This window comes from Pseudoliparis swirei, chromosome 16, assembly GCF_029220125.1.
Source record: "Pseudoliparis swirei isolate HS2019 ecotype Mariana Trench chromosome 16, NWPU_hadal_v1, whole genome shotgun sequence".
Lineage (NCBI taxonomy): Eukaryota > Metazoa > Chordata > Actinopteri > Perciformes > Liparidae > Pseudoliparis > Pseudoliparis swirei.
The window spans coordinates 14,193,796-14,206,963 of NC_079403.1; the positions used below are offsets into that span (position 1 = coordinate 14,193,796).

At 41.1% G+C, this 13,168-nt stretch overlaps 1 protein-coding gene across 4 annotated transcripts; it reads left to right on the forward strand.

Annotated features, from left to right (window-relative positions):
• Positions 1 to 505: 505 nt before the first annotated feature.
• On the forward strand, positions 506 to 13,138 carry nup58 (nucleoporin 58). Of its 4 annotated transcripts, none has more exons than XM_056433623.1 (14): positions 506 to 924; positions 1,454 to 1,608; positions 1,751 to 1,783; positions 1,867 to 2,136; positions 2,393 to 2,558; positions 2,727 to 2,792; positions 3,160 to 3,334; positions 3,780 to 3,859; positions 4,062 to 4,180; positions 4,446 to 4,528; positions 4,642 to 4,843; positions 9,934 to 10,017; positions 10,941 to 11,033; positions 11,499 to 13,138. In XM_056433623.1, exons 1-14 carry the CDS (start codon positions 845 to 847, stop codon positions 11,663 to 11,665), a joined length of 1,773 nt encoding a protein of 590 aa, XP_056289598.1. In that variant the 5' UTR covers positions 506 to 844; the 3' UTR covers positions 11,666 to 13,138. The 4 variants fall into 4 exon arrangements, with proteins under 4 accessions (XP_056289598.1, XP_056289595.1, XP_056289596.1 ...); XM_056433620.1 differs by having other exon boundaries at positions 507 to 924; positions 1,454 to 1,566; XM_056433621.1 differs by lacking the exon at positions 9,934 to 10,017 and having other exon boundaries at positions 508 to 924; positions 1,454 to 1,566.
• Positions 13,139 to 13,168: the final 30 nt, after the last annotated feature.

The following is a 13,168-nucleotide window of genomic DNA, read 5'->3' on the forward strand; positions in this document are numbered from 1 at the left end:
GTACCATGTAGGAAAGTGCGCACGCATATATGCATAGTAATAATGGTCTTTCAAATAGATCCGTGTGCTAATATGCAGATGTTACCTTAAGGCCCGCAATTATTTCAGTTTATAATATGCTATTATACCATGTGGGGCAGTCGCCCACTTTGCACACTGTGTGGTATTTGATAAGATAAAATAACACAATACTTATTCTCATGAGGTTGTACGAAGTTGAAGTGTGGGGAACAAATAACAAAAAGCGATAATGAGTCAGAGGGGAAAGGTATTGAGCAGATAGAGTTTGTAACATTATTTTACAAATACATTGATGTTGCTTGACCTACTTTTTTAACAAGTCTCAAATGGCGTGTATTATTTTGAAAGCACGGTCGGGGAAGTTTTCGGGACCGCACGTTGGAACCTTGCGCGTGTGTGAGGTATCACACGACACATAAACAGCGAAAGGGAAGATGGGGAATGTAGTTCTTTTCAAAGGACTACCCAAAATGCAATAGCTTTCTGGAAATACCAGGCGGGGAATAGGAAAATAACACCATGCGAGAAGTCACCCTGCGACATTTGTTCGCTTTATGAATCTTAAAAAACAATCTGCGGTGCGCAAAAACTTAACACGGCAGCTGAACATTTCCCGATTTTTTTGATAGCATTATTTTGAAAAGCCGACAGTTTGTTTGCTGTTTTTCAGGAAAGACAACAACGCGGATTTGGCCCTCACGCGGGCATCTTTCAAAGCTAGCTAGCGTGTTAGCCGGGATGCTGGTTGGCTCTCGGAGAGTCCTCATGAGTGACTGAAAACCGAATTGAAAGTTGGTGTTGAATGTGAACCTCATCAGACAAAATGTCTGGTTTTAACTTCGCATCGGGGACTCTCGGTTCCACCAACACCGGTGGGGGATTTGCATTTGGGGCTGCAGCCAGGTAATTATACATTTCAAAAAGCCGACTTGGCTAACCTTAGCATAGCCAGGGTACAGCTGATGTTAGCAGGTAGCACAGTGTACATGACTTTCTAACATCGTCTGGGTTCCTGTACGATATTGTTAAAGGTACATCTGTTTGTGAGGAACATCACTATGGGAGTCCAGGTGTGTTGCTAGGTGGGCCGTTAGCAGTGGAACGAGAGAGACTGTGAATGCTTGTGTTCGGTTCAAAGTTCTGTTGTGTTGGGGAACTAACGTTGCTTGTGGATTGTCCTGTTGAACAGCGACACATCTGGTTTGACATTCGTGTGCAGAAATAACTTGAAGGCGTCACAGCGTTCACTTTGATATGTCAAGTAAATGTTGACAAAAAATATAAAAAGAAAAGGGTATCCAGTAGCCCAACCAAGTTCTGTTGAAGAACAGTTTGCATCACGGTTTTCCTTTGCTTCATAGTTTACCGCTGGACTCTGGGATCGTGAAATAACTGTTTTTGTGACCTAATGTACTGCAATTTGCCTCATTAGTGCACCTGTGGCCAATGCTGGCGGCTTCTCGATGGGATCTGCTCTGGGTACAGCAGCCACAACCCTGACCGCCGGCACCACCCCATCTCTTGGTCTCGGAGGCTCTCTCTTTGGTCAGAAACCTCCTGGGTTCTCTTTCAACACCCCTGCTTCAAGTACCAATGGCACACAAATAGAAAACCAAGCGTATTGCAAACAGTGACTTCATTATGTGTTTAATTAACATGTCTTTGAGATGCAGTTATACACCATACATTATGTTATATGTACCTCTTGTGTTGGGATATTCTCTTTTAGGCGCCGCTGCACCCACGGCAGGCCTTACATTAGGTATGTTTGTGTTTTGGGGGACATTTTTGATGTAAGATCTTGGAAAGCAGGTTATAACCTTTTTTCTATGTATTTTCTCGCAGGTGCCCCAGCTGCCACAGGTGTTGCCACTGGCTTTAGTATGCCCTTCAACAAGCCCACCGCCTCAGCAACACCCTTCTCCCTCACCACCAGTTCCACCTCCTCAGCAGCCCCTGCAGGTTTATCATTTGGCTCAGTCCTGACCGCCACAGCTCCACAGCAGCCTGCAGTAGCCTTTAACCTTGGTCTAGGTAGCACAATAATGACCGCAGCAGCAGCCTCAACAGTCCCATCACTGGGCGGGAGTCTCTTCTCCAATACTTTGTCTTCAGGTGAGATGCAAAAAGACACAGTGAGCTTGTGCACTGAGCTATGAACTTGGTATAAAAGGTGAAGCATTATTGTGTTCTTTATCAAAGAAAAAGAAAAAAAGGCTAATTAAAATATAATTTATATATATCATTATTTTTTTCATTTTCTTTTCTTCTTTCTTTTCTTTTCACTGGATAAGTCCTTTAACTAGAAGTAGTTCTGAATCACAATACTGCACTGTTGTAACCTAACGTATATGTTTACTTGGTGTTGCAGGTTTGGGTCAGACCACTCTGGGAGGAGGGGGGATAATGCTGGGCTCTCTATTAGCTGCATCCACAGCAGTATCGGCAGCTCCTGCCCTAAGTATCGGCCTGGGTGGAGTTGACTTCAGCATTTCCTCTGAGAGCAAGAGTGACGCATCATCTGGAGCCAATGCAAAGTAAGTCCTACTGACCAACATATTCATGGTTATTGATAAATGGGACACTAGAATTGTTCACTAAAAATTGTTTGCGAGAGGCAACAAGTGGCTTCATACCCTGTATTTATGCCTAAACAGCAATATTTAATTTGTTATTGTGAAAATGATTCTCTTTTTCTCCCTCAGGGACAGTAAAGCTTTAAAAGATGAGAACCTGCCTCCAGTTATTTGTCAGGACGTCGAGAATTTCCAGTAAGTGTTATGTGTGTGTGTATGTGTATATATATATATATATATAATGCCCCAAGATTTGATCCAGCAACTATTAGGTCCCATGCATGGGCACATAGTGTGGCATTGTTTGCATATTTAGTTTAAAGATACAAATAATAACCTGTTTTATCAGCGATGTTATTGTCCCAAAGTAGACTAATTTATGTGTCGAAAGCTTGTTGAATCATAAAGCTATAAACTCTACTACAATGGTGTGGCAATGTACTCTAAACTAGATCACATGTAGTGTGTATCCAGGGGTTCCCCCAAAAATCTGTATTGCACCAATAATGTTTTGCTGTGTAGAGTAATTTCCAATTATCTGTCTTCCTTTTTTTTTCCATAGAAAATTTGTGAAAGATCAGAAACAAGTTCAGGAGAACATCAGCAGGATGTCATCGAAGGCCATTTCTAAAGTCCAAGATGACATCAAGAGTCTCAAACAGCTTCTCTCGGTCAGTGCCAGCGGTCTGCAGCGCCAAGCTCTTGCCATCAACAAGTTAAAGCTGGAGACAGCACAGGTAAAAACAGTATACACACATACGCTTAAGTGTGAAAAGTTATGTTAACTCAAGTCTTATCAGTGCCGACACATTTTAGATTGATTCTCAACTGAGCATACTTCACATGAGCCTTTTGATTCCTCACATTTTGTACATACTGTTGCCCATTTCCCTTTTTATCATAAAAATTAATATCAAATGATCACAAGAAAATGTTGTATTTCTTTTGCCTGAATTATAGCTTTAGATAAATTTAGCGATAACAAATGGGCTCAAATTGAGAGGAAGTTAATCGTGTAGATTGTCCCCTGTGTCTGTTACTCACACCTTTTGGAACTGAACATTTGGAGAGTGATCTCTTTCTAAGATATTTCATCCTAAAGAGATATGTGTATGTGTTTTATTTATATATATATATATTAGTAATTGTATTTTTACTTTGCTCTTTTCCTTTGTTTTCAAGGAGCTGAAAAATGCTGACATAGCACTACGTACACAAAAGACTCCTCCTGGACTCCAGCATGAGAACACTGCTCCATCAGAGTAAGTAAGCCACCAGAAAGTAGTTCTGAAGCAAATCATAGGAGATATACATTAGTTCAGATTGCAGTCGTGTCAGCTTCTTCCTGTGTTCATGTAATGTGCCTCTCCTGGCTAGGATATCTGGTGTTGTCTATAAATAACAGCTTAATTCACCTCATGGATTCAAATATGGTTAATTATTTGAATTCCTTTCTGCGTTCAGTTATTTCCGTAGCCTGGTAGAGCAGTTTGAGGTGCAGTTGCAGCGGTATCGGCAGCAGATAGAGGAACTCGAGAATCACTTGACAACGCAGAGCGGTGGCTCCCACATCACACCTCAGGGTAAGAGGACTGTTGTCTGACTTTTAACACAATTTAGCAAAATGTGCAATTGTCATTTCCATGGATGTTTTAAATCGACATTGTCATATATTTTATATTAATATTAAAGCTGATGACGGTGTAACAATGTAGAACCAAGTTCAACACATAAATTAAAGTGACTTTGTTTCTCTTCCTATTAATTTTCTCTCCACCCCTTATTTTTGATCATTGACTCACCTGAAAAGTGCACTGAGGTTACAGTCTTTTGTATGTTTGTTTACAGACCTGACTTTGGCCATGCAGAAGTTGTACCAGACATTTGTTGCCCAGGCTGCCCAGCTCCAGTCTGTTCATGAGAATGTCAAGGTCAGTTCCCCCCAATAATGATCTCCAGATTCACAGCAAATTCTAACTAAAATGTATGCACACCATGTACACTTTTTTTTGGTTTGACCCTTTGTTTGTATCTGATATCATAGATCTTGAAGCACCAGTACCTTTCGTACCGTCGGGCCTTCTTGGAAGACTCAACGGACGTCTTTGAATCCAAACGGGCGTCGAACAGGAAGTGGCAGAGTACTCCGCGAGTCACCATTGGACCTGCCCCGTTCTCCAGTGTGCCCAACGCTGCAGCGGTTGCCATGGCAGCCACGTTGACCCAGCAACAGCAGCCAACTCCAGGTCTGACTGCCTACAAGTTCTAGAAAGTTTTGCAGTGGTGTCAGCGAGAGGAGAGACAGATGATGGGAGTGAAAAGGTCGAAAGGGGACAGGATGATTAAAAACAATTAAAACGACAACAAAAGTCTTAGCTGATCCCGAGCTCTTGTGTCTGTACTTTCTCTAATGAAAGAAATGCCTTGAGAAAAGCAGAGATGAGGTGCATTAGTTGCTCAACTCTGACAGGAAACCTTTGTACTGCCTTACTATCTTGTTATACTTGCACTTAAAAAACTACAACATAAAAACCGTAAAACCTATAAATGTCCGACAAATAATTTCAGTAACGCCAAGGACATAGTGACCTACGTGAACCTAATTTCTCTCTTTGACCTCTCTTATAGCACATTAGAGCAGGTATGTGTGGCTAACTTTATTGAAGCAATTGTATAATAGGAGATAAAGTCCAGCTATTTCAGTTTTACTCACTTGAATCTTGAAGTTATAAGTGGAGCGTTCAAATTTAATTTGAGTTGTATTTAACGGATACTTGAATTGAGCCTATTCAAGGAAGGTTGTTGTGTGATTTTTTTTTAGATATACTAGTCAATCTTGGTCTGAATGGTCAGTCATTCAGATGTCTTTTGTATTTGTATTTTATATTTTAAGAATGTGTTTGGGTGATCAGTTGGTCCATACGGTATTAATTAATTGTGTTGTAGCTCCTCCACTCTTTCAAGAGGTCTACTTAATGTGACAGAGCTCCAATTGATCAGATGCCAAATGGAATGAGCTTACTTAACCGAAGATACAGCACTCATTTCTAAGAACAGTCTTTATATAACGAATATGGAAGCATGGAGTATCTCTAGTTCGGAATATAATGCATAGTTTAGGCCAGGACTCGCATCTATAAGCAACCGTGTGTAATTAAACTAATGGCCTACATCAATTTACATTAAAAAAAAGCAAGTCCTATTTATTAGATTACAAAAATTAAGTTATATCCTTAAATGTTAATTATTTCCATCATCTGCCAGAGAAAAAAATTATTTATGAAGATTATTATCCAGCATATGCAGACAGGTGAAGACTGATCTTTTTATTCCACATACTGCCGAATCGCAGATTTGGGTTTGTGTGTTGGGTTGTTTTAGAGTTTGTAATATATATCCCCAAAAATATTTTTGAATAAGCGAGCAGACTAAAAAGCACGCTACAAAACCGAATGAAGCGGGACATGTTGTTTTAGTCATGCTTGAAGCCCATGGCGCACAAATACACTTTTATTAAAGAGTTTGCGACTGTTAAGATTCGTGTCCAAGATGGTTGTTGCCACATCTCTGAGGCGATAAACAGCCTTTTACTGGCAATAAGGGCACTCACTATGAACAAACTAAGCTACGATGTCTATAAGCATTTTTGTGCAATCTGTTTTTTTTCTTGTGAAGTAAAAATGTAATTCAAAAATTGGAAAGCAATATTTAAATTTGATGGGATTGCAAAAGCAGCACGGACTACAATTTCTCACAAGTTAGGTTTCATTTGCAAATGTCTGCTCCTTCATCTGGAGGATCATCAGATATCCATCAAATCCAAGAATTGGTGATTTTACAATGTGGCTTATTTCTAAGTGTAGTAATATTTTAACATTCACATACCATTGCTCTCTTAGCTGGACAAGTAGTAGATATTCTGAATGGGCATCTAGCCTATTTAAGTACGTGCCAAGTAGGGATGGGAATATTTTACCAATCTGTTCCTGAACCCCAATTTAAAGCCCCTCACAAATGAGTCATTTTGCCACAGTAGGTTCAAAGTGGTGGAGGTACACACTACTTAATTTTATATAAAGCCAAATACATTTCTGATCATTTTGTTTGATCATTTGTGTTTTGTAACGCTTTTCTCTGGGTATGCTAGCTGTCTAAAAATGCTGCGTTGCACTGTAGTTTATTTCAAACGCATAGCTTTGCAAATCTGTTAACCCCAGGGTTGGGTTTAGGTTACAAGATTGCCTTTTCATTGTCAGTAATAATATTTAGCAAAGTTCCCATCCCTATTGCCAAATAGTTCTTATTAACTAGTATTTAACTCGGTCATTTCATTGACTAAGCCTCATCACAAATGGTTGTCTTGATTTTTTCAGTATTTATTTAACTAATTTATTTTATTTTTGTTTGTGTGTAACTTAGTAATAGGATCGGCATAGTGGCGGGTGCCAGTATCGCAGCAATTAAAACACGAACCATGCAGCTGGGTGGCGCTTGCACGGGCAGATTCTTGTTTGAGCCAATATTCGGGTGCGTGGATTGATTGTGTCGACCACAAGCTTCATCAGATTCGTGCCACAAAAGGTGAAAAGTGCCAAAAGACTATCCATTGACTTTTTTATAACCTGAACTGTAGGTTAAGCTAAGATATGGTCTCTCCATTACTGCTTTGACTTACTTCTAAAACGGCCCCGGTCTTTGTCCTTGACAGCTGGCCCAGATGAATCGACGTGTTTGTGTGCAATCAAGTGAACAAGTAGCTGTAGTTTAATGTTTAAGTTGAAGGCTCGTTTTTAGAATGGAAAGTCAACTGTGGCAAAACTAGTCAGCCTTACCTCGCAGTTCAATACTGCATTCGGTTGGTTTAGTTGTACGAGGCCACGCCACTGTTCCTTGATTTAAGCTACGTCACCTAAGGGCTACTGACAGCGGCTGGATCCATTCACATTCAGTTTAATTAAAACGTCGAGGAGACGTGCTGTTAACAAGTCATTTCAGGGATTCTATTCACGGTGGTGGTACTTTGTATGGACCTTTCTTAATACACTTTTGTAGAACATCTACTTTCTCGTTAGTTTGATTTCCTTGTTTGAGTCCACTGTGTTTGGAAGTAAGGAAAGTGAAGCGCTTTCGCCTGGTCCTCCGGTACCTGTCAGATGCAGTGTTGCCAAACAGACTGGGCAGGTTGTCTCCATCTCTTTGTTGTGTGGGATGTTATTTCCCACCATTTTATGAGGAAAAGGGTTATGCTTGATATTGAGTGATATTGATTGAGATACTGGTGAGAGCAAAGAGTGAGGATGAACATGTTTTGTGTTCTGATATAATATGGTCAGTTCACTCTCCAGCACTTAAATGAAAAATGATGCTCGATACAGTGGCGCTCGGGGAACCCAACCTAGTTGACGCTCTCTTGGCGGAGCCACTGCGCGTCAAAAACTGCTGCTTCCCAGTCCTTCCCAGTCCTTCCCAGTCCTTCCCAGTCCTCCAAATCAACATTTTGTCGTGTTGTGTTTCAGTGTCCGGCCGAGCCGGACGTCTGTTGGCCAGATTCCCGAGTTGTCCAGAATTGTGAATTCTGTGTTATTTACCTTACACTTTCCCGTTTGAATCTTTCACATCTCTACAGATGCACTTGGCACAATATTTGCGTTTGGATGATGTAATACTTATTGATCCGTCAAAGCTGTTTGGAACTCGAAGGTGATCGTGGACATTAAGCCCCCGTATTCCTGTACGTTGGGTATCTCCTTGATATCTGTCATTAATGTGTATCTAAATGCTGACTGCTGTATGTTCTTGAATGCGACTAGTGAAGGAATCAAAATGTGAATTTTTATTTTCTAGGGTTGACAGTACTAGCGCCAAAATTTGCCGTCAGTGCTCGACTCGATGTGAGTTTTTCTGAAACTCAATGATTTAGATTTGCGTATTTGATATCTTTTATTTTTTCTGTGTGATGTTGAGCTTCACCAGTCGTTCTCTAAAATGGGTTCCAATGTTGGAAATCAGTCTGTTTCAAGGAATTGTCTGTCAAAGACTGTTTTGAATGTTCCTATTCTCTTTATTTCGTTTGACCATTTATTGCGTGCTTATATTTAGCTTTTTTTTATGTGGCTTGCAGGAGGTACTATTATCCCAGGTTGTGTTTTATATAGAAACTAGATTGACTGTCTTCTCAATATGTGAACCAGTCACTTCACCGAGGTCAGACTTGATCCAGCAAAGAAACGTGTTTGTAGCCTGTGATCGTGGGGAGATTTATCCACGGTGCAGCTTTTGTAAACAACCACCAAAAATCTGGCTGTTATGTCTAAGGATACACTGGTAAAGTGTTGAAACACAAACCACGGAGGGTCATTTGATTCCGGTTGGGAGAATGGCCCAAAACTTGACACGCGCATTGACTTCCACAGGCGAACGGTCACATGTCACCGAGTTTCCTTTATTTTGACCAGTTTACACTGAGGCAGCCGTAGATGCCAAATTCACTTTTCTTATCTAAATCTCAAGTGCTTTTACTTGCAGATGAATGTGTTTAAACCTTTGTAACCAATGCCTGTTGATACAGTATATCTAATATATAATATGGTGTGCCTTTTTAAGCTATATTCAAGAATTGTGTTTTTTGGCATATGCTAGTTCATTCACTCTCAGAAATCTAAACAATTTGGAAACTTGTCAAATGCAGTAGCAGTTAGCAATTAACAATCAATTATGTTCTAAACTGTTTGTCTGTGTTTTATGTAAGTGGAATTGCATATTAATTTGACAATAAATCAACTTTTAAACAAAGAAACGTTTGTCCTTGTTTCTTTTCGACTGAAGTTTTTTTAACAATGCAGCCTAATTGCAAGCTTTAAAAATTATCACTTAAAAGAAAACAATTCCACAGAAGGAAAAAAGACAAGTTTCTGAGTGAAAGAACTAGCAGCATCTTTTCCACAGTGTGTCAGCAGTGTGACACACACGACTGATTATCTGGAATGTTGAGTCTAAAACCTTTCTAATATTTACCAAACATATATTTGTGCAAATTGTAAAAGCCTGGTGCATTTTTTTTATTCTGTAGTTCTACTTTAGTATTGTCTTTCCAAAGCAATATGTGAAGGTTTTATAGAATGGTTACTTCGCTGCTGCAGACTTGTAATGTCCCTACAAGCACAACAGCTGTTAGATTATTTTTGTAATGTATTGCAGATATTCTGTTTTTTTACAGATGCATTTAAAAACTTGAAAAAAAACAAGGTATTACAGCCTTCATTATTGTTTTGCCTCAACCACACACACAATGCATTAATAAGAGGAGTAAAGCATATGCTCTCTCTCTGTGCCTTAGGGTCCCAGGCACCCATGGGGGCAGGGTTTGGAAACCCCTTTGCCTCGGCAGTGGGCAGTAGCTTGGGCTCTTCTACCCTTGGAGGTATTACCCTCTGCCTTTTTTGATCTATGAATATTCCCTTTTGTTTTGCCCTTGCCTTCACCGGTTTACCATTTCCCTCATTTCCCACCTGTTGCCAAGCAGCCTTTGTGTTTGAGGATGTTGTGTTCTCCTGTACGAATGAAGTGGGAGGCAGTGTGTGTGTGTGTGTGTCTTAGAGAGCGGCGCAGTGTCTTTCCTGTTCTTCCTTGGGCAAAAGTTGAAGTGCGTTCACACCACAAGTAAACTGAGCCACCACAAGTCACTCCACCTTTTCACGTGGCACATTTTCTTTCCTCATTGAGGAGATATGTGATCCAAGACTTTCACCAGCCTGTTGAATTAAAACAACGCTCTACCTTTTGGATGTAAACTGGCAAATATTCTTGGCCACAACAGCCAGTTACTCTTAACTTGGCCGTGTGGTAGCAAGTGGTCTGAACGCACACCAAGTTGGTGTGTTTGTGTTTGGTGAAACCGTTCTCATGCTGTTGTCTTCACTGTGAGTACTGTGGTGTCCTCCGGTCGGAAGTAAAGCTGTGCGTACACCTCTACGGATTCGGTCGTGGCATTTGTTTGCCGTAATTCTGGGTCAAATCAGATGCTTTTTAGCTTTTTGTTCAAGCTTGATACATATCATTTGTATTTGCCACCAGAAAAAAGGCTATTTCAAGGGTTCAGTAAGAAGCCAACATGGCAACGAAGGCAAGCAAACGTTGAAAGTGGTTGCCTATTTTTTTGGGGCGGTTTTAATGGTCGACAAAATCTAAAATGCAAACAAACAAAAGAATCTCTGATTTGACATGGAATGGCACAGATATGTTTGCCACCCTTTGTATACCCCTGAGCGCCTGCTCCTTCCATTCATTCCTAGTGTGGGTCGTGTGCATCGCCCAAACTGACTTCCATGTCACTCTCTCCCACAGGTTTTGTTGGTGGGCCAGGATTTGGTGGGGTGGGGACTGGGGGGTCTTTTGCCTTCTCCACCAGTAAGCCCACAGGAGGCAGTCTGAGTGCAGGTACATACATATCATTTATACCCCCCTTCACAGCCGCCCCCCCAAAGGTTACAATACGACGGTCTTGACTCGTCTCGTGCGTGCAGACTGACCTCCAGAATTGAGATATTCCTCTGAGCCTTTGTCGTCAGAAGCGGTTGGATCAAGCCTCCCGTGTCAAGCTGCTCAGAGAGATGTACAGATGCTGTTTCGGTTTCTATGGTTTCCTCCCTGCCGTGTGAAGGCTTGGTCAACAGCATGATCCTTTATGTAGTCTGCTTTTGATGCAAGATTTCAGGCAGTTTGGCCAACAGGTTTTGGGATATAGGGTTTTCCACCATGTGGTCAAAATCTGGAATCTGTGTATCATATGGACGTCCTTTTATTATGATCCTTTACTTGCTCTATTACTTTAGTTTTCTCTAACATTTTCTATGTTTTCCTCTTCTCCTTTGTCCTGCATCCCCCGTTTCCTGCTTTTTCTAGGTTTTGGCAGCAGCAGCAGCTCAGGCTTTAACTTCAGTAACCCCGGCATCAACCCCTCGGCTGGCCTGACCTTTGGCGTTTCTAACCAAACCGCCACAGGCTTTGGCACAGCACCCCTTCTCCAGCTGAAGAAACCCCCGGCTGGTAATAAAAGGGGCAAGAGATAGAACCGAAAACAACCCTGTGACCGACCAGCTGACTAACGGGTTTGTAGCGGGTAAGGCCTGGTCTCCCAAAAGCATACAAGGGCTTTATTAATCACTCTGCAACAGCTAAAAATAAATCGGAGGAAATCACGAGGACTGGGATATAAACCACCATAAAACAGCAATACATTACCACACATTTAAATTCACCCAGAGGTGTATTTAGGGAATCGTTCTATTATACATTGGACTGTGTTTTCGACAGATTTGTTCCCATTTAATTAGATTCTAAATTCCTAAGTCCCTTACCTCATTGTCCAAGTTCACATGTTCCTATTGGATAAAAAAAATGTCTTTGTCTTATCGATACTAGAGCAAATCTAATGAATGTAGTAGACAGTGGAGTGTATGGAAATGCTCTTTGCATCATTTTAAATGATTCTGCCCATGTGTGTTGACCAAAAGCTGTCAGCCCTCTGTCCTGAAGCACTGCAATGCTTTTGGGAATGCCAGACACGGACAAAGCTCGGTCAATGACAAATAGTTTGGTTGCCTGTGAGGCGTTGCTTTTGTCTGAATATTGTACAAGACTGATGTGTTTTTGTGCTTTGGGGTGGACGGTGCAGTTTGGTTCATTGAGTTACACAAACTGTCGATGGCTAACTGCACTGGACCGCTTCTCAACGATGACTTGGCCTAAGCCTCGTCCAGCAAAGGCTGAGGCAACGTCAGGGGAAGGAAGTTTAGTTGGTCTGGAACAGTGAAGTTGCTGCCTACGGTATCAGTCGGGAGTGGTACCTGATCCAAGATATTCTTCTTCTTTTTTAGCCACAGGGGGTGTCCAGGGTGGGTTTTTGGGGAGGCACAGTTTTATTTTTATATCAAGTGGAGAAAGAGATGACACAGGGGAGGTGTAAAAGGGCACCAGCACCTGCAGTCCATTATCGAGTCCACGTTAACTGTTATTTTGCTAAAGTCCATCCGTATCATTGTTTCATAGTTATTTTTGAGATGCATTTAATTTGCCAGAATGTCAGAACTTGGGAGAGGAAACGCTGTGCTGTTTGTATCCCACGACTCCCAGTAAATGTTAAGTGAGTTGAATCTGAAAGAGATTTTACAAGCAAGTTCTAGCTACTCAACGTTTACACGCTAGAAATACATTTGCACTCGTCAGTGTATATGACCTGGCAGTGATCGTGTGAATGTGCATGTGTTCGTATTGCACATGTATGAATTTGTCTTTCTGGTCTTTCATAATTGCTGACTTCTTTTGAGTGAAGGGAGATGGTTGGGATATACTGCTTCTTTTTTTTCTTTTTCTTTCAATTGTCTATTTCTGTTGTGTGACCAAATACTGGTCGTTGTACTATTATTTTCTAATCAGTCTGTGTAAACCTGTATTTTCAAGAAGCTGTTTAATAATAAAATCTCCAATAGGATGTTTTGCCCATTTATGGCAACACTTCAATAAATGTGTGTGTTGACACAGAATGATGTCTGTCATGTGTTTGTCAGAATGTG

What these genes read in the sequence shown, in the direction of transcription:
- nup58 (XM_056433623.1), top strand. Translation starts at nt 845, where the DNA reads ATGTCTGGTTTTAACTTCGCATCGGGGACTCTCGGTTCCACCAACACC. An exon ending in GCATTTGGGGCTGCAGCCAG is followed by an intron (nt 925 to 1,453) that starts GTAATTATACAT and finishes TTGCCTCATTAG; the next exon opens with TGCACCTGTGGCCAATGCTG. An exon ending in GAGAACACTGCTCCATCAGA is followed by an intron (nt 3,860 to 4,061) that starts GTAAGTAAGCCA and finishes TTCTGCGTTCAG; the next exon opens with TTATTTCCGTAGCCTGGTAG.